Below are 21,830 nucleotides of genomic sequence, written 5' to 3'. Positions count from 1 at the left end.
TTTCTTCTTCTTCTTCTTCTTCTTCTTCCTTTCTTCCCTTATTTCTTTCTTTCTTTTAGTTGAATGAATGTAGGTTCATGCTCTTCCTAGTAATTTTGTAGTATTATGTGTTTCTTCTTCTTGTTTGTTTGATTTTTTGTTTTTATTATTGTTAAGAAAGTAAAACAAGAAGAAACTTGAGAAGGTAAAAGAAGAAGAAGATTTTTGAATTATGCTGAACTTATCAGAATAAAAATACACTGAAATTTATTAACAAATACACATATATTTCTTAGTTTTTACGGCGACACTTTGCTACAAGAGCACAAAAATGTCTTTTCTAATGTTGTATTTTTTTCTTCTTTTTTTTTATTTCTTTCTTTCTTTTAGTTGAATGAATGTAGGTTTATCCTCTTCTTAGTAATTTTATAGCAATATATATTTTTTCTCCTTCTTTATTTGATTTTTTTATAATACAAATATATTTCTTAGTTTTACACCGATATTTTGCTACAAAAGCACAAAAATATCATCTTTAATGCTGTATTTTTTTTTCTTTATTTTAGTTGAATGAATGTAGGTTCATTGTTTTTATTCTTCTTAAAAGAGTAAAATAAGAAGAACTTTGAGAAGGTAAAACAATAAGGAAAAGATGAATAAGAAAAAAAAAGAAGATGATGATAATGAAAAAGAAGAAGCAGTTACAAGACCTAGAGTAATTTATCATGGCCTAACACAAGTAGTTATAGAATGATTAACACTTTAATACTGTCTCATTAGCAAGTTAATGTGCAGGAATAATCAGATAAATTGTGTGCTTTTTGATCGGGTTGTAAATAATATTCTCCCTCACCTTGAAGAAGGAAGGATTGAACCCTTATTGTTGTGCTGAGTTTTGAATTACGCAGAGTTTATCAAAATAAAAAACACCGAAAATTCTTATCAAATACACATAAATTTCTTAGTTTTTATACCGAAATTACTTAATGATTACGACACGCAAACTCAGTTCGAAAACATGCACACAAACAAGACTGAATTATGAACAAAAACACATTATTCAAATTAATTTTGAATTAGACAACGCCATTTATGGCAAAACTTGAACGATAACGATAATAATAACGACAATAACAATAAAGAAGATGATGATGACGATGACGATAACGATGATGACGATGATAATGATGACGACGACGATATAATGATAACAATGATGATGATGGAGAAGGAGGAGGAGAAAAACGAATGAAAAGAAGAAATCAAACAAAAAAAGGAAAAAGGAGGAGGAAAAGGTAATAGTGGTGGTGACGATAATAACAAAAAAAAAACGAAAAAAAGAAGGAGAAGGAGAAGGAAACCAAGAAGGAGAAGGAGAAGGAGAAGGAGAAGGAGAAGGGGCATAATTTGAAAAGTAGTTATAATAACTTGGTTAGATTTATTGGTTAAGTATTTTGTTTAGATGGAGATGTTTATTTTTTCTGTCAATATCAAACATGTTGGACTAACTTGATTCCTGTTTAGAATTATAGAGACCAAATTAGACATTACTTTATTTAAAAAAATGAAAAAAAAAAAAAGGGGTAAACTAGAGAGGCACCAATAAATAAAGCCAAATCTAATCAAGTTCATCAAGCCCAAGTAGATGACGATCCAAGCAAATGATATAAAACTGTTATCAATGCCAACTAACCAAGCCAATGGAGCGTTATTATAATTCATAATCTTGGAAAAATTCCACAACTGAATGGCTTATTGATCCTCAAGGCAAGAGATTTAATCAGACACCAACTCTTGTTGCTTGGCCTTGTTCACTACTTGCATAGAGTTTGAATCATGCTCCTTAGCTATCACTTTATCGTAAGTTCCCGCAAACGGAATAAGAATCCTAATAAGAATGATAGCCACATGTCTCATTACTGGATGACGAGTTCCTAACGGGAATATCAACAAAACATAGAAAAAAACGATCAATAACAGAAAGATGCTTCCAATTACGGTTATGACATTGGCAAGCCAGGGCACGTTGCTCACAACTAAACGCACAGCTGCCATAAAAGCCGTTGAGGTAGTTACAAGAGCCACAGCAACCATGTGCAAAGCGAAATTATACGCACTTCCTGCTAAATGAAAGTCACCAAGTTGGGCCCACAAGAGAACAAAAGAGCCAAGGGTAGAACTGTACATTGCCACCGTGTTGCACACTGAGAACACTTGAAACATTGGTTTATGAACCAAAACTGCCATGCCTCTTTGGTTTGGGTCTGGATCGTCGGAACTGTAGACACTGCCTGGTAAGGCAAAACCAGCTGCGAATGTGACTGTGGCTATAAGAATGGCCACCAGCATAAGTGTGTTGATTCTGTCTTTGATCCAATCTATTTTTGGTGGCTCTTTGCGGCGACGCAACATGCTTCTTGCCGTCTCACTTTGTGGTACTCCGGCAGAATATAAAATCATCAGAGATAAATACTGCATAGCAAACAGTTGACTTTTGATATTATTTAGTGAAAAAGTCTAGGCCAGTAATTTTATTAAATTTTGTCCACTATCTAATCAGTAAAAGAAAAATGAGTAATTTTATATTATTGAATGAAATTTTACACTATTAAAAATGTTATTAATAATTATTTGATGGCTACAAATCACAAAAATGATTGCTCACTAACACACCTCCTAAAACTTTGCCATTACATATTCAACGCATTACTATCATATGGAGCTAAAACATTTTTCAACGGAGTAAAAAAATTTTGGTTTCATCATACCCTGTAAATATGTGCATAAATTATATAATATAAAAGCAAGTAAAAGTTTTGTCAAAATTCAATCCAACAACACAAACAATTATTGAAATTAAGACATTGAAAAAATATAAAACATATTAATATGGACTGTGAGGAGTGAGGAGTGAGGAGTCGAACTGCTACTATTTATCATGTTTTTAATGCGATAACAGAATTTTTTTTTCTTCGACTTAGTTAAGAATTACTTCTGTTAAAATGTGAATATATGTTTGATTAGAATATAAAAATAAAGTGATATTAAAGATTTATAGATAAATTTAAAGATAAAATATATTTTTTGTTGTGGAAATTTTTAAAAATTTAAAAGATATTTTTAAAATTTAATTTATTTTAATTTTATTCCAAAAACATATTTTTTAGCCTATTTTATTCTCCAACTAAATAGGAAGGAGAAAAAAGAGAAAGTATCATGTAAACTATCCAGTCAGCATGGAAAAGAGCAATGACGTGGTGAGGCGAGCAAGGAAAAGCTAGTCGCGTTATTTGCAAATGTATTATTTTCCATGGACTCGGGACAAAAATAATTAATTATCGTGATCTTTATACTAATTAAAAAAAAAAACTTTTTTTTTTGTTTTGTTTTGTTAATATATGTTCTAATAATACATGTTATGATTATTTTTTAAGAATTTTATTTTGATATATTAATAATATAAAATATTTTATAAAATTGTTTAATGAAATTAAATTCTATTTTTAATATAAAATTTTAATTTTTTTATTTTAACAATTGTAAAATAAATAGATAAATTAAAAAACTCATATTTTGTTAATTTTTTTTAGTAAACATTACACATGCAATTCGTGTTTCATTCAACTTTCAAACACAAATCTCATCAGCATATCATATTTTGTAGTCAAACTCTTGTATTGAAAGATAAACAAAAAAAAAAGAAGAGAAAATTAGAAACAAATATTACCTCTCTATGTTTCAGTGGAGCTTTGCTCCGAACTAGAACAATATCTTGAGCAGTTAAACCTTGGTTGTTCATGATTTGCATATCAACTCTTTTATCTCGTGTGAGGGAGAGAAGAACCTGAGGGTACAAGTGCTTTGCAGCCAAATGCAATGCAGTGTTTCCATTTCTATCTCTCTCGTTAACCAAGTGTTTCTCAAATAGTAGTTTCTTCTCTTTAAGTATGAACCTCACCACGTTGTCTTGTCCATTCTTTGCAGCAACATGAAGAATATTTTGACCTTTCTTGCTGAACATGTCCATTGACGTGGGCCATTCTAGCTGGAGCAATTCTTTGACTATGTCAACATGACCCTTTTTGCAAGCAACATGAATTGGAAGGTGACCCTTTTTGTTCCATGCTAGAGCATTTGATGATGTACTTTTCCTTAACAATATTTGGACACCTTTAAGATAGTCAATGGATGCTGCATAATGAAGGGGAGTACTTCCTTTTTCATCTCTTAAATGGATTAGCTCTGGTCTTTTCTCCAGTATGTATTCAATTAAACCTGATCATTAAATACCCGAAAATAATTAACATAAAAATAATAAATGCATTTATCCAGAGTTTTAGATATAGGGAGATATTCTCATAGAGTGAAAGTATATAGATAGTTAGATACAGAAAGAAGAATTTGGATCTTCTAAAATTTAGATTTGTATTTTAGAGAGTAAAGTGTGATCTTCTACTCTTGAATAATTTTTCTTTTATGTTTATTATTGGTCCCACCTATAAAATAAATGGTGAGAGATCACACTTTACTCTTTAAAGTAAAATTCAAACTTTAGAGAATCTAAATCCCAGAAAAAAAGATAAAAATCATGTTTTGTGGGTCTTTCTCTCTCTCTCTTTTTTTCCCTTTTTTATCTAATGAATGCTATAATAATGGAATCGCTGTACTTTAGGGTGCGTTTGTTTACAAAAACAGGACACTGGAACATGGATATATAGACACAAAATTGTGTTTGGCAGAAAAGACATGGACAGAGACAATGTATTCAGAGATACTGAATTAGTGTATTTTGTGTCCATCCTAACAGAAAGGACACGGAGACACTAACAATGGACACAACTTATTTTTCATTTTTTCTTTTATTATTCTTGTTAATTTTTCATAATTATATTTTTTATTATTATATTTTTCATCTCAAATTTTTTGAATGAAAAAAAAATGAGAATAAATTAGATTTTTATAATTTATTCTAATTTATCACTAAATAGAATACAAGAACACAAAATTTTGTGTCTGTGTCCATTCAGTGTCTTGTTCTGTCCTATTCTCAATATCTTATCCTGTCTTGTTCTTAGAAACAAACCCAACCTTATGTATGATATAAAGTGAGTTCTAGCAAGACTATAAGCATAGTGCCTACGGTGGTTATAAATTAAAGTTATTTTTTATATTTTAATAATATTTTCAAAAAACGTTGTTAAATAATAAAAAAATAATACTTTAATTTTAGCAATATTTTTTAAAAAATATTATAACTACTATAGCTATTATAGCATAGATATATTAAAATATAAAAAAGATAGCTATGATAGTTATCGTATTTTAAAAAGTGTTGTTTAGGGTGTTCATGGATTAGATTCGATCCGCATATTCGCAGTGTTTATCCGAATCCGATCTGCAAAGCTATCGGATTGGATCCGATTCGATCTGCACATTAATAGAATTAGATTACGGATTTCATATAGGTATCCGCATACTGATCTGCATATTCGCAGGTCTGCAAAAATAAATAAATAAATATTTTTTTTATGTTTTATTTCAACTAATAATTATCATATATGTTGTATTATTTTATTTTTATTATTTAAAAAAAACTGTTTAATATTATTTTAAGAGTAATCATATTTAAAAAAGTAGACAAAAAGAATATTATTGATATTTTTCAATAAAAATAAATTTTTAAAATATTTTAATATTTTGCGGATATATCCGATATCCGATCCAATCCGCAAATGTGCGAATCGGATCGGATTGAATCCAAGCTTAAAAACTGCAGATATTAGATCCGATCCGATGATTCTAGTGCGGATCGGATCGAGATTTTGGCAATATTCGATCTGATCTGATTCGTGTTTATCCCTATTATAATAGTTATGATAGTTTTAATTCTAGTACGTTTATATTCACATATATAAAAATTGTCTATGAAAATATGTTAACTTAAGTATTAGAGTCACTTACAGGTATCATCCACCATCTCTATTCAAAGACGTCAGATGGCTCTGCTTCGTTGAAAAACAAGTTAGAGTCTACGTCGAAAAAAATCTGGACCTTACGTCTAAACCTGTTCGGTTACTCGTTAGACCAAATGAGGGAGGATCAGGACCTGAATGAGAGTGCAGAGGAAGGGATCGAGTCTGCGAATCGTCGGTTGGTCGGTGGGTGAGACCACTTGTAAGGACACTCCGATGCCAAAGTAAGGGTCCGTATGATGAGGCGGCTAATTAGGGTTGTAGTGACGTACCTGGGGAGAGGGGTAGGTCCCTCCTCTTTATTCCTCCTCATTGGGTGGACCCTTCCATTTGGGCTCAGTTGTTTGGAATTTTCTGCCAGTTGTCCAGACCTCTGCTGAGGGGGTCGTGTCATGCGAGGGACGCTTGCCGTTCGAGCACCTTGGGGGTCCGTTGGGTGGACCCCAATTTCTTGATGGGCTGGACCAGAACGGTGTCTCTAATGCGTCAAGTCGTAGAACTTATAGTTAGCGCATCAGCTTAGCCCGTGTCTTCATGTAAAGTAGTCTTCCTCTAATCGCGACTTCGTCGGCAAGGCTTACATTTCTAGTGCTTTTCTCGTGCACGTGAGTTGCCTCCAACCATTGCTTCAAGACGTCGCTTCGGTTCCCGTGCCCAGAGCATTAAATGCTCTTTAAGGGTGATTTGAAAGCGCGTGTAAAGGTCTATTCTACCCTTGACCTTTCACGCCTCTCCCTCTTCAGTTACAGTTACTATCCCCACTTCATTTCATTTTCTTTCTTGTAACTGTTACCATCATCCCCTTCATTGCCACCACCGTTTATTTTGTTGCTACCCTTTCTCTATTGTGAATATGCTCCTGCGATCGCCGCTATCCTCCTCTTGTAATCTTCTATACTCGTTTTTACTGGTAAGTGACCTCTCATTTGCATTATTTGCTTTACTTTTTGTCATTTCCATGCTGGTTTTCTTATTTGCTGTTAGCTCTAGGATCCAAACTAGTTTTGCTTTTACTAGATAACTTTCAGGGGGTGCCATAGGTGCCTTTTTCACGGTTTAGGCTAGAATGGTTTAGTATAGGATAACTTATTTTTGGCTTAGGACCGACCTCCGATCTCACTGCTTAAGTGGTACCCCCACTGTAGGTATGGCACAACGACCTCCTACAAATCGTTACGCATGGTGCACTATCGACGTCATGAGCATGTCCTCCAGGGCCGTGGAGGACTTACAAGAGCTTCGTGACTCAGGGAGCATTGTGTGGAGGTGGTCCCAAGGAGGCGAATGACGAACTCCTAGTACTGGGCCCCCGAGAATGCGCTTGCCAACTTAAGCTTAACACTCCTCGCGTCCCTGACTAGATGTGGGTGTACAAACCAATGTTCACTACCTTGGGTGTTTGGCTTCCCTTCCCCCCCCCCCCCATTATTATGGCCTTCTTGAACAGATGTAAAGTCACCCCTTCGCAACTCCATCCAAACAGTTGGGTCACCATCCGTTGTTTCGAGATAGTTTGTGAGTATTTGGAACTCCCGGCCACTGTAGAGATTTTTCTCTACTTCTTCCTCCTTACAAATCCTTTTCGGGAGGGTAAACAAGAAGGGATACCTCTCCTTCCAGGCCGTGCAGAAATGGAGGATCTTCGGCCTCTTCGAAGACTTTTTCTACGACTTCAAGAAAATTTTCTTCAAGGTGAGACCGGTTCAAGGTCGTCACCCCTTCTGGCTCACACTTGAAGGAGAAAGGTGCATTCCGACCTACTAGAGCTCTGGTGCCGGCTCTAATTACATGATCAAGGTTACCTACGAGGGTATAGGTCGGCAGAACCGGAAAATTACCAATGTCTTGCTAGCGATATTTGGTTCTAATCCCCTTAACCCTCTTCTCCAAATGGGTGACCGGGAAGCCGGTTGGGATTGTGTAGGTAAATACAATCTTGCTATTATTCTTCTATTTTCCTGATTCACGTATCTACTTTATCAAGAATTCATAATTTGATTTTCTTTTCCCTTTGTAGTTGGGATGGCTACTGGGAACACATCGCTCATTCGCCTGATGATTCACTTCTTCCCCAACAGGGATACGACAACTCCAATTTCCCTGATCCTCAAACCGAGATCTTAAAAGCGACGAGCCGGAGGTTCAACCTCAGTCTGAGCTGCCCCCAGCCACGCTGTTGGGGAGGCTGACCTCGACAAAGTGGTGGCGGCTGAGCAGTGTTCGAGGGCTCCGGTTAAGGAAGAAGAAGTAATTGTGTTTTCTAACCCCAAAAAGAGGAAATTCAGCTCTATCCCGGGTCAGGTTCTCACTGTGATGGAGAAAAACTTTGACGCGAGCTTCTTTATCAATTTCCAACTCCTGTCGAGCACGGAGAACTACTTCCGTGAAGAAGATCTGGCCACCCAAGCGTGGTGGATGTATCGAAGCCTTTTTCGAGCTGCCGCCATAAAAAAGAAGCTGGATCCGGTCTTGTCCCAGGGCTAGGTTCTTGAGAGAAAATATAGGATAGCCCAGCATGAGGTTTCTAAGTTAAAGGTTGAAGGAGAAACCACAGAGGCCAAACTGAGCAAAGCCGAGAAGAAGCTGAAGAAGGCTGGTGACGAGATTCAGCACCTCGTTGATCGGGACCTCTCCCTTTCAAAATAGCTCAACATTGCTCAAGCTTAGGCTGAAGTGGCTGAGAGCAAGGTGAAAGAGCTGGAGAAGGAGTTGGCCAAGGCCATGAGATCGGTGGACATGGCTCATCTTGAGGCCACTAATATGAAGAAAGAGAATAAAGAGATCATCAAGGATGCCCGAGATGCCATAACTGCTACCCAGGTCTCGCTACTTGCCCCCGACTTCGACACTTCTGCTGTTGGTACTTTTAAGATGATTCAGGACAACAAGATTGTGGACATACTAAGGAAGTAGCTGTTTTTGAATTTGTAATGACTCTTCTTTTGTTGTAATTTTGAACTTCTTTTGTTGTTGGGCCGATGTGTTGCCCTTTTGAACTCCCGACTTGTGGGCTTTATAATATGAACTTGTTAATTTATTTGCATTTAATCATATTCAGTTGTTTGTTCTCACGTCATTTGTGTTTATCTGGTCGTTTAGCTATATTTCGATGGATATCCGTATGTCGTTGCGTGGGTGCTTCCGGGTTGATCAATCTCGACGGTAGTCATAGCTTGGCAATAATTTTCTAAAATAAAGTAGAAGTGGTTTTCAAAAACCCCTTGTCGCCGTTCTGAGCTGACAGCAAGGGGAAAGAGTACCCCTTCTTTTAGATACTAACAGTACAAGTAGATTTGCAAGATTAAAACAAAGTAACTAAAAATGAGCACAAGACATAAGGAAGAAAACCAAAGCATGATCGGTAGACAAAGCAGGATCGAAAGATCGCTTGAGCGTGAGAGTCTAGGAGTAGAACCTCCTGAGGTTCCTGGCGTTCCAAGTCTTCGGTACCTCTTTTTCTTCTAGTCACTCCAACTTATACGCACCTTTGCCTTGCACCTCTTTCACCCTGTAAGGTCCTTCCCAATTGGGGGACAGTTTCCCTTTCCCTAGGGTCGATTGGCCCATGTCGTTATGCCGCAGTACCAAGTCTCCCTCTCAAATCTTTTGCTGTGTACCCTACAATTGTAGCGTAGTGCCAACCTCTACTTTAGAGCTGCTTCTGAGAAGTGAGCCAGTGCTTGGTCTCGTCTAGGAGGTCCTTCTCGCTTGTCTCATCGCCTCCTCCTAAGAGTAATCTCGAGTTGGGTTCCCCTATCTCGACTGGGATGATGGCATCCACTCCGTAGGTGAGATGGAAAGGCGTCTCTCTTGTGGAAGATTGCTGCGTTGTCCTATAAAACCATAGGACCGAGGCCAATTCGTCTGCCCACAGACATTTCCTTTGCTCCAAACACCTCTTTAGCCCTCCTAAGATAACCTTGTTTGCTGCCTCTACTTGCTCGTTGCTTTGGGGGTGTTCCACGGATGAGAACCTTTGCTTGTTACCAAGGCCTGATAGGAACTCCCTGAACTTCTTATAGGCAAACTGCATCCCGTTATCCGATATCACAATCTCAGAGATTCTGAACCTGGCGATCACCTATCTCCACAAAAATTTTCAGCAATTTGCAGATGATATACTTGCTAGGGCCTGTGCTTCCACCCACTTGGTGTAATAATCAATGGTCGCAATTAAATATTTGACCCATCCCGGGGCTGTCGAAAAAGGGCCCAGTAGGTCGATTCCCCATTGGGAGAAAGGTCGGGAGGTCATCATGGAACTCAATTCCTCTGCAGGGGCCTTATGAAAGTTCGCATTCTCCTGACACCTAGGGCACTTCGTTACATACTTGCTAGCGTCGATCATCATTTTGGGCCAATAATAACTAGTCCTAATGAGCTTTCGGGATAAGGACTTCCCTCCGATATGGTGTCCACAACATCCCTCGTGTACCTTTTTCAAGACGTGCTCCGTCTAATCGGGCCGTAAGTATTTCAGCAAAGGTTGATTGAGTCCTCTCTTGTATAGTTGGCCTTGCACCATCGTATATTTGGTGGACTTCTTTCTCACGAGCTTTGCCTGTTTCGCATTCCTCGGTAGTTCTCCTCTTTCCAGGAACCGTTGGATTAGGTTAGTCCAAGAAGGTGGTTCCTGGTGACCTTGTGTCAAGCACAGGGTTACCGATGGCCTCCTTTGCCAGGTCCTGAATGAGAGATCGATTTCCCATTCCAGGCTTTGTGCTAGACAACTTTGACAAGAGGTCAGCACTGGCGTTTCTTTCTCTGGGGACATGTTGAACAATCACTTCAAAATCTCCACACAATTGCCTAGTTTTTTACAAATACTTATGCAGCAACGGATCCCGAGCTTGGTACATTTCGTTCACCTGGGCTGTTACCACCTGGAAGTCGCTGTTGATTTCAATTTTTGCCACCCCGACCTCATTCGCTAGTGTTAAGCCTCCAATCGTGGTCTCATATTCTGCTTGGTTGTTTGAGACCGAAAACTCAAACTTAACAGACTGTTCGTAAGTCACCCATCCGAGTTCTCCAGGATTATCCCTGCTCAACTGATCTTTTGGTTGGATGCTCCGTCAACACAGAGCTTCCATCGTATGCTCGACGTATCGGGTGGATCGCCAACTACCTCAACTAAAAAGTCAACAATGGCTTGGCCTTTGTGTAAATCCCGTGAAATTAATAAATAATTACCAATAAATTAATTATTATTCAAGAGATTAAGAAATTAAATGTTTATAATCTAGAAGAGTAGAAATATTAAAAATACGATATTTGACACTAATTTTAAATATTTTGGCCCGAAATCGGACCAACGAGCTGAACTGGTTAAACCGGACCCAAACCCCAACCTATTAAATACCGAGAACGAGCTTTCTTTCTTTAATTTCAGCCCTGGGAGTCACGTTGAAGAAGAGAGAATCGGGGAGAGAACCTTAACATCTCCAAAAAATTCAATCGTCCATAACTTTCAACCCAGAGCTCCGATTGACGAGCCGTCAGTGGCCACGTGTTCATCTCAAAATTCTCTTCAATTCTATTTGAACAAAGTGATAAGAAATTTTCATTTCTTGCCCAGTTATTCTTCTCTTCAATTTCATGGGTTTTGAGTTTGGGTATTGACAAATTGAATGATTTTGATGGTTTAGGTGAACTCTAGCAGCACATAATCACTGAGTTTTATCCAATTGATCCATGAGGTAAGAAACTGTTGAACTCTTGTGAATCATTGAATTAGTAAACCCTATGATGATTATAGTAATATTGTGTGAATTAGATTGTGTTCTGGTTTATTTGGAGTTTAAATTGGTGGTTTGGAACGAAATTTGGGTGATTAAGTTTGAGGAATTGATATTTGGAAGCTTGGAGTTTGTGAAATGAGAGATTTCTGAGGTGTTCCGAGCTTAGGGAGGAAACGGCCAAAGTATGATTTCGGTTTCTCGTAGTTAATGTTTAATGCCACGTGAAAACTTAGGCTAGAAGACCTTAAGATAGGAATGAACTAAATAAATTATTGATGGATTGTGTATATGGTATATGATGTATGGTTCAATTTTTGTAAATGATTTGCTATTGGAGTTTGTTGGTTTTGGGAAAAGATTTAATGTTGGAATTGGTTTGATTTTGAAATGATTTGATATTGGAAATGATTTGAATGACCGAGAGGTATTTGGTGTGGTGGTTAGGACCTTTGAGGGGTGGCAAAAGTCTGAGTTTTAAAAGAGATACTGCAAAAATTTTTATGAAAATTGGAGGCTTCGTTGAAGTGGGTATTTAGAAAGATTTGGGTTTAAGGATTTTATGATTAGATTTTGAGTTATTAAGAAAACGATTATGTTTTAAGTTTGATTTATTTAGAAAAGAATGAATTAAGTTTTGAGTATAAATTTTTAATGAATGATAATGACACTGCGACTAATTGTTGACCCTCTGTCGCAAGATGTGACCAGGCACTTTAACTCCCCGCTTTCTTCCATGGGCATATATATATATATATATATATATATATATATATATATATATATATATATATATATATATATATATATATATATATATATATATATATTATTGAGCTTGGAATTTGACTCTATGGAATATTATATTTGAGCTTGGAGTTTGACTCCATAGAATATTATATTATTGAGTTTGGAGTTTGACTCTATGGATATTATTTTTTAGCTTGGGGATACGCGCATAGAGGGACTGTCCAATGGTTAACTACCAGGACATGTCGGGTAGGCTATATAACCGACAGTTGAGACTCATCAGCCATAGGACAGGCACATCATGTGCATTTGTATGTTTTGCTTGAGTGTGTATTATTTTGGTTTGCTTAATTGCTTAACTCTACTTCTCTGCTACTTGTTCTACTTGCTATAATTGCACCTCTATCTATGCTTTCCTTGCTTGAATTGTATGTGTATATTTTCTGAGAGACCCCTCTTGCCGAAGGTGTGAGGGGGGAGCTGTTCTACCGGTGATTCGGAGGGTTAGAGAAAACAGAAAGAGAAATGTTAAGTTAAAGTTAGATTAGAACTAGGTTGATAGAAGGTGCAGAGTTAGAAGAAAGCTGGGATCCTTTAGTTGGATTACCGATATTATTGGTTTAGAATAAAATTCTAATATTAATATGAGTGTCGAAGTTCTAGAAATGCCTTTGGCTTTCATAGGAACTTTTATATTAACTATCTGGGCACATTTACCATGCTGAGAACCATCGGTTCTCATTCCATACATATTTCTATTATTTTTCAGATGCAGGTCGAGAGGTACCTCGTTGAACGTCTGGAGACCCTCCTTATAAGCGAAGAACTGTCTTCTGGGCTGTTATATTTTGTTTTAGGTTATGTATATATGTATATGGAATCTCTATATGTATATTTTTATATTTTGTCCCTCCTAGAGGTTGACTTGGGTTGTATATATATATAATTACATACTCTGGCCAGCCTTAGCTTCGCAGGTCAAGTCTGGAGCTTGATATCTATATCTTGGAACTCCGATCTGTATATTATGTTTTTATCCTTCCTTTGATCTTGTCTATCCATTTTACGCTTATCCATGCGAGTGTGACACGATTTTTTTTTCTGTTTTAGTTTTTGTTTAGCTTATTCTTCAAGGCTCCTAGATATGATTTCTTTCAACTATAGTTATGTATGTATTTTACTTTTAGATATCGTAATACCTCGCCACCTCTGCTTTACGACTTAAGTGTAAGGTTCTGTGTGGTAGGGTATTACACTTTGATGGCATGACGGGGCTTATATTGGATGTCATACTGGGATAACTCTATTGCCCAGGCCACTATTCACCTCGCCAAGTCGGGTTTCTGCAATATCTGTTTTATTGCTTGTTCGGTTCTCACAATAATCGGGTGCCCCTAAAAATACTTCCTTATCCTCTGGGAGGAAACTAGCAAAGCGAAGGCTACTTTTTCTAACATTGTGTACCTCACCTCCGCCCCTTGGAGTACCTTACTTACAAAGTACATAGACTATTGTTGTTTCCCTTCTTCTCTTACTAAGGCAGCAGCCAAAGCTTCTTCTGTCACCAAAAGGTACAAGTATAGGGGTTCCCCTTCTCGTGGCTTTCCGAGTACAGGCGGTTCTGACAAGATCCTCTTGAAATGGTTGAAAGCCTCATCACAAGATGGTCTCCACTCGAAATCCATCCCCTTTTTCATTAAGTTAAAGAAAGGCAACGCCTTGGCTGCTGATGCCTCGAGGAAAAGGGACAAAGCATTCAACCTTCCGGATAACCTTTGTACATCTTTTATGCTCTTGAGGTTTACCATGCGAAGCACGGCCCTGCATTTATCTGGGTTGGATTCCACCCCTCTTTGAGTGATCATGAACACCAAGAACTTCCCTGCTTCCATGGCAAATGTGCATTTAAGGGGATTTAACCTCATATTGTGTTTGCGGAGAGAGTCGCAAGCGACTTGCAATTCGGGCAGCAGAGAGTCCGATTCTGCTATTTTGACTAACATGTCATCGACGTAAACTTCTACCGACCTGCCTATGTGATCCTGGAAAACCTTGTTTATGAGCATTTGGTAAGTGACCCCTGCGTTTTTTAAGCAAAACGGCATGACCGTGTAACAGTATGTTTCTCCTAGCATTATGAACGTTGTCCTCTCCTCATCAGGTCAGTACATCAAAATCTGATTGTACCCAGAGTAAGCATCCAATAAATTCAAAAACTTGTATCCCACTGCTGCGTCCACCAAGGCCTCTATATGTTGGGAAAGGGGAATGAGTCCTTAGGGTAAGCCTTGTTGAGGTCCAAGTAGTCCACGTACATTCTCCATTTCTCGTTTGCCTTCTTCACGAGGACCACTTTGAGAGCCAAGTAGAATAATTTAACTCCCTGATGAAATCGGCTTCTAACAAGTTGGCCGTCTGCGTGGCTACCTCGTTTCCTCTCTCCAAGGACATCTTCATCTTTCTCTGTGTGATGGACTATTCTTCGGGCTTCACGACCAAATGGTGGGACATGAACTTTGGGTCTATTCCCGGCATGTCGGCTAGGGTCCAGGCAAAAAAGTCTTTGTTAGCTCGAATGGTTTCAATCAGAGGACCTTTTAGTTCATAGGGTAGGTATCTATTCACGAATGTGAACTTGTTATCTATTTTCCCGGCCTAAAATTTTTCTAGGTCACCCTGGGGTTCGGGCCTCAGGTTCTCATTAATCCTTGCGTCTTGGTCCACCAAAAACATGCCGGCTATCTCCTTGGATCTCTTTCGGAGGGACAAGCTGCCGTTATCACAAGCGATGCCCATTTCCAAATCACCTCGGATCGTTTCCACCAACCTATTATCTGCCACGAACTTCATTGTTACGAACTTCATACAGATGACCGCCAATAGGTCATTGATGGTTCTCCTCCCGAGGATGACGTTGTACACTGTGGAGTCTCCCAAGACTACGAATTCAGCCATTGCAGATTTTCTGCTTGTCTCGGAACCCATACAGATCGGTAGAATGACGTTGCCGTCGGGCTTGATATAGTTGTCACCCAATCTTACGACTCCGTGATGGTGGTTTTTGAGATCATTTTTCTTCAATACTAGGGCGTCGAACACGTTTCAAATCATGATGTTCCAGTCTGACCCCGTGTCAACTAAAATTCGCTTGACCAAGGCCCTCCCAATTCTCGCCGTGATCACTATGAGTAGGTCCTCGAAGAGGTCATCGCACCCCTGATCTCCCGAGCCAAATGATATTTCGAGGAGCTCTCTGGAGGGAAGCTTCTCCCCTGCTGCCACGATAAGTATCTTGGCATCTTTCTTTACTGCAGACTTCGACTTTGACGGGGCGTCCCTGTCAACTACTACATTTACTACCACTGTAGAAGTTGAGTCTGGGTTACTCCTGGGGGTCTTGCTTCAGCTTGACCACCCGGACATGATATTCTTGGGAATATTCTCTTTCTTTCCTCTTTAGTTCCCAGATGGACAATGAAAACTCAATCAGTTTTTATTCCCGGATAGCTTGTTCTAGTGCATCCTTGAGGAAGCAATCCTGCATCTTATGCCCAAATTCCTTGAGGTATTCACAATAGAGGTTCTTGTTTCCTCCCGTGCGGTCCTTCAACTGCCTTGGTTTAGGCAAAATGCCCCTATCTGCGATTTGCTGGAATACCTATACTATCGGGGCAGTCAAGTGGGTATAATACGTGAACTTCCCTATCTGGGAAAATGGCTTAAACGATCTCCTGGACGCCATTTCTCTCGAGGCGTCCTTCGGCTCCTCCGAGTTGATGGCCTGACGAGTGGGTGGGGTGGCTAGTTGCTGTTTGTTGGTGGCTACCATCTGACTGACCTCCTCATCGTTTATATACTCTCTTGCCACACCCTGTATCTCCTGCATTGTCCAAACAGGCTTGGTGGTCAAGTGTTTCCGGAAGTCCTCATTCACTATGCCGTTAGTGAGGCACAAGTTGGCCACAGAGTCCGTGAGACCATCAATCTCTAAGCACTCATCGTTGAAACGGTTCAGGTATTTTCTCGTGGACTCACCAACCCGTTGTGTTATCCCTAAGAGATTGATCGAGTGCTTTGCCTTGGCGATACAAGTAGTGAATTGGGCTAGAAACTTTAGAGAAATATCCGAGAAGGTAGTTATGGAACCTTGTGGGAGGGAATTGAACCAACAGATCGCTGGCCCAGCCAGGGTCACGGGGAATGCCCATCATCTGACCACGTCTCCCACACCTTCCAAGTTCATCCCGGCCTCAAAAGCCGTGATGTGTTCTTGTGGATCTTTGGTACCATTGTACCTCATGTCCATCGTCTTGTCAAAGTTCTTGGGTAGGCGGACTTTGAGGATGGAAGAGTGGAAGGGAGTGGTGCCAATCATCACGGGATCCTAGCGTTTCCTTTTCCACTCCTCCTTACGTTCCAGTTTCTAAACTTGTCTCAGGAGTAAAAGGGCTGGGTACGACCGTCAGTTTAGTGCCGCCTGTCGTCTTCCTCCCCTTGATGCCGTCTTTCTCCCGATCTCCTCAACGGGAAACGGGTGCGCGAATGGCCGGGCCGACCCTCTGCGTAAGCCGGTGTTTCGGCTAACCTCAGAGTTGTAGTGATCTCTTGCCGCCAACTCTCTCTCAAGGTTTTGAACCTTGTGTCTGAGTTCTTGCATGATCCGGAAATTATCGTTGCATGTAACCCTAAATGGACGTCTTTCGAGGGATTGCTCGTGGGAGTGGCCATTGTTGGAAGGGGTTGGTCAGCGCCTTTGAAAGGTTTCCGTGCTCATTCTACTCATGAGGCGACCCCCTTGGTGATCGTTCCCACCTTCTCCTGGCTCGTTCTCTAGGTGGGAGGAAAGCTTCCATCATCAACTCGTGTCAGATTCCCACGGATGACACTATTGTTCGGTTATTTGTTAGACCGAATAAGGGAGAATCGTTAGAGGAGAGGATCAGAACCTGAATGAGAGTGCAAAGGGAGGGATCGAGCCTGTAAAGTCAGTTGATTGGTGGGTGGAGCTACCTGCAAGGACACTCCGATATCAAAATAAGGATCCATACGATGAGACGAATAATTAAAATTATAGTGACGTATCTGATGAAAAAGGTAGGTCCCTCCTTTTTATTTCTCTTCATTTAGTAGACCCTTCTATTTGGGTTCAATTATTTAAAAGTTTCTGCTAGTATCTAAAAGTTTCTATCAGATATCTAGACATCTGCTGAAGGGGTCGTATCATGTGAAGGACGCTTACCATTCGAGCAGCTCAAAAACCCATCGGATTACATATCCGTCGAATGAACTCTCGATTTTTGATGGACTGGATTAAAACAAAACTCAAATCACATTCATTTCAGGTAAAGTACCGAAACACAACCCTTTCGTATTGGCAGTATTATCTTACCCACACAGTAAGAAATACAATATTTCCAATGGTTTCTTTTAAAAATAAATGCAATGGAATGACTTAGCAAATTATCTTACCTGTGGAATTCGTTCTTCGTATTGAAGAATATTCGTAGACATGTCTATACGGAATTTGTTTTTCAAATTAATTTCATTGACTTTAACTATTGAATATGGATTGATATTTGATAATTATAAAGTACATACTTGAATGTACATATTATAATTAAGAAAAATTACTGGCGCAACTTTTTATAAATTGACTAACATACTTTAATATTTTTTATTAAAATTTGATCAATTTTAAATATTAAAAATTAAATTTTAAAAATTTTAATAATATAAAAATAAAATATTAATTTAAAATATTAACTAACATTAATAAAAAATATTATTTTCTAACTTCTTTTTTATAAACTCGTACTAAATATAATATAGCCCTCTAAAATGTTATAGTTTTTCTTGCAATTGTTTTTTTTCTAATAAACAAGTGGCCTAATCACGAAACAAACAAAATTACAAAACTAGTCACCAAAAAGATATTACAAGTCACCAAAAAAAAAAAAAACAAAATTACAAAACTAATTAAGAGGCTACTGTCGTCCAAGGACTATTAATTAAGTTTGCCAAAAATATATAAGGAAATATAACTAGGTAGAGGTAGCTAGCTAGAGAACTAAAAATAGGATTTTAAGAAGAGTTGTTAAACTAATAATAATAATAATAATAATTTTTATATATTTAATAAATTGAAATCATAGATAATTTATTTTTTAAATATATTTTCTTTAATGTTCTTAATAGTTTGTCACCCTAAAATCATTTGTTAGTAATGTCTTTGAAAACATGATTACTTATTACATGATACATATAACTCTAGTTTGGACAAGGGCTCAAGTTGTTCCGCTCCCACTTTTTCCTATGGTGGAAGATTTCAAGGGAGCTCAAATTAGAACTCATCATTTACCATTTTTTATGAGTAAGACGGCAGATCAACCTAACAAATTGAGTTCATTTTATTATCCTATGTTGAGGTTATTGTTGTAAAGAGGAAGGAAGATAGGGAAATTAAAGAACGAGGAGTTAAAATTGGAAAATTTTCATTTGATAGTAATTTAACATATTTAGATATATAAAATATTTTTTTTCAAAAAAAAAAACATTGATTATAAAATTGGAGAGAAAAGACACATTTATTTTGTCTATGCTTTATTATTGAATTTTTTTTATGTTATAATTATTAACATGGATTAGATAATTAACAAGCAAAATGTGTATTCCGTGTAAGTTTGGTTTTCTCGTTGTGTCTTTTAACTTTGGTTCATGTAATGTGTTGGACTATTTTTATCTATATTGTGAATTTGTTCAGACTTTGTACCTTTGAAAAAAATTTTTAAAAGAAGCCTGTTGATGTAATATTAATCCACAGTCGACACCACCATTGTAATAAACTGCTGGTCTAGCTAGCTAGTCGCCTCTTATTGATTCAATTAGATAATTCTAATTCAAAAATCAAGAAATAATTAGTTAATTTCCAGGCTATATGTTGAAAAGGCAACAAGATTAAGTATTTTTACTCAAATATAATATTTCAGATTCTAAATACTAACGTTTAGTTTGATAAAATGTTTTTGTTTCAAAAATAATTTATCAAAAGTAATTTTTAAAATATAATTTTTAAAGTTATAATATCTATGACATAATAAATTTAATTAAAAATAACTTTCAGTAACTATAAATTTGATAAAAATAATTTTTAAAATTTAAAAATATTATAATAATTTATAAATATAAAAATTAATTTAAATTATTTTTAAGAAAAAGTCTCAGAGCCAGCAAATATAACAAATCCTAACCATCATTCAGCCAGCATGTACTCACCCTCTCCATATGAATCTGGACTTTTTTTTTGTTTGGTGTAAAAAAATATTAACGCTGGTTGTTTGCTGGCTCAAAAATTAGAAAATTGCTGGTCCCGAGTGGTGCTCTTTTATATTATATTAGACATTTTAAGTTTAATAATATCAACTTTAAAAAGTTTTTTTTTAAAGAATTTTATCAAACCAAATTTAAATTGATAGTTACAGTAATTCATGTGAAAATGAAGAATGATAATACCAAGTATTGATAGATAGTTAATTAAATAATGAATTTCCGAACCTGAATTTCTTTTCAAAATGGCAGCATGAAGAGGAGAGTTGCCACGAAATGCTGGCAGTAGCTTATCCTTCTCGAACGGAGCTTTTAATAGCAGTGTGAGTATTTTCTTATCGGAAGCCGTGAGAACAGTCAAATACAAAGGAGATAATCCTAACTTGTTTAAACAATGAGCAACTATTTGATCTGCACCGAAAATGCATTCAACTGCATCAAAGTGATTGCAAATCACAGCCTCATGCAGCGCTGTGTTCCCATGTTCATTCTTTATCCGTACTAGCTGTTGTTGCAGCTCCTCATCAATGAGATATGTATCAACAATGATCTTAATTACCTCGAGATTATTATTCTTAGCTCTGATTGCAACATGAAGTGCGGTATCGCCTTTGATGTCTTGCTTTGTGAGAATCTCTGGGAAGTGTTGACAAATCAATTCCGCTATTCTTTCTCTCCCGAAATGCGCTGCCACGTGAAGCAACGAACTACCCGCACGAGTTACTTCGTCAAGAATTGCAGGTAATGGCAACTTCTTCTCCGTAGAGACCTTCTCTAGAATTTGTACAAATGAGTTTGGGTTTCCGTTTCTGACAGCCTCGTACAATTCCAAAGAAACAAAGGTTTCTGCGCTCAAATGTAGTTGTTGACCAGCAGGTGGATGATGGCAATTAGAAGGGTTATCTTCGGTGGCTGAGAAGTGGCGGTGTTCCATCAATTTTGTTAACTTTTGATTACAGTTCAATCTCCAGTTAGTTTCTTCATTGTCCCCGTCGATGGGTACTTGCACGTGGTACATAATGCTCTCAAAGTTCGAGCTTTGAAAATGAATGCCCTTTTGAGACACTTACAGGTTTAAACAGATCAATCTAACTTGCTGGGATATATAATAGATTTAATAATTGAACCAATGGGATTCATCCAATAAAATAGAGAATAAAAATAGCATTCACTTCTTTGATGTTTGATGTGATACAAAAACAAAACACCTTTTAATAGTAGACGGAAAAAAAAAACCACCTTTCAATATATATATATTAATAATAATAATTTGATCGAATTAAATATTATTATTATATAAAATATTTTAATTTATTACAGAATATTTAATTTATTTTTTATACATTTTATGATTAATAATAAAATATTATAAATAAATAAATTTAATGATATAAGTAATAAATATATATTTTATATTATTATTTGAATTAAAAAATAATAATAATTATTAATTTGTATTATAATAAAAATGATATATTAAATGGTGTTTTGGTTAAGAGAATTAAACAATAAGTTATCTTAACATTATAGGTAAAGAGAACGTATATTTTAGGGTTAAGTACGATTTTGGTCTTTAAGTAAGAGATTAAAAATTTTTTTTGTCCTCAACCTTTTTCTGTTTATAAAATTGTCCCTATAGTTTTACTTAATTTTAAAATCATCCTTTTTATCAAAAAATTAATTTTTATTACCAAATTACTTCTAATTTAAAAAAATAAAAAAAAAGAAAACGACTGAAAGGAAAGGAGGGGAAGGAAATTAGTGAATCACGCGGGGCTTTTTCCAGGGAAGAAGAGGGAGGAAGGTGGGGAAGAGAAGGGGAAGGGTTCGTTGTCGCCGTTGCTACTCGTCATTCGGTCCTCGTCGTCATTGCTGCTTCTCGTCATTCGGTTCTCGCCGCCAGATTTCGCCACTCCTCTTTCTCGCAAGTGTCGCTTCATTTGCCCAGTCCGGGTCAACCTCATTTTGACGCCTCACTGCCTCAGTCCCAATGTCATCTCACTTCCGCTCTAACTCACCGTCACTAAACAGCACTATCATCCTTGTCCATGCTCTGCGCCACCATGCC

At 37.4% G+C, this 21,830-nt stretch overlaps 1 protein-coding gene across 2 annotated transcripts; it reads right to left on the bottom strand.

Moving 5' to 3' along the window:
- Positions 1-1,568: 1,568 nt before the first annotated feature.
- Positions 1,569-20,906, bottom strand: LOC112737652 (protein ACCELERATED CELL DEATH 6). Of its 2 annotated transcripts, XM_072211438.1 has the most exons (4): positions 19,991-20,906; positions 3,707-4,254; positions 2,014-2,451; positions 1,569-1,913 (listed from the first exon to the last, which is right to left on the bottom strand). In XM_072211438.1, the coding sequence occupies exons 1-4, from the start codon at positions 20,778-20,780 to the stop codon at positions 1,896-1,898; spliced, it is 1,794 nt and encodes a 597-aa protein (XP_072067539.1). In that variant the 5' UTR covers positions 20,781-20,906; the 3' UTR covers positions 1,569-1,895. The 2 variants fall into 2 exon arrangements, with proteins under 2 accessions (XP_072067539.1, XP_072067538.1); XM_072211437.1 differs by having other exon boundaries at positions 1,569-2,451.
- Between the last annotated feature and the right edge of the window lie 924 nt (positions 20,907-21,830).

The sequence above is a fragment of the Arachis hypogaea genome, chromosome 13 (assembly GCF_003086295.3).
Source record: "Arachis hypogaea cultivar Tifrunner chromosome 13, arahy.Tifrunner.gnm2.J5K5, whole genome shotgun sequence".
Classification (NCBI taxonomy): domain Eukaryota; kingdom Viridiplantae; phylum Streptophyta; class Magnoliopsida; order Fabales; family Fabaceae; genus Arachis; species Arachis hypogaea.
This window is presented reverse-complemented; position numbering and strand designations above follow the sequence as displayed.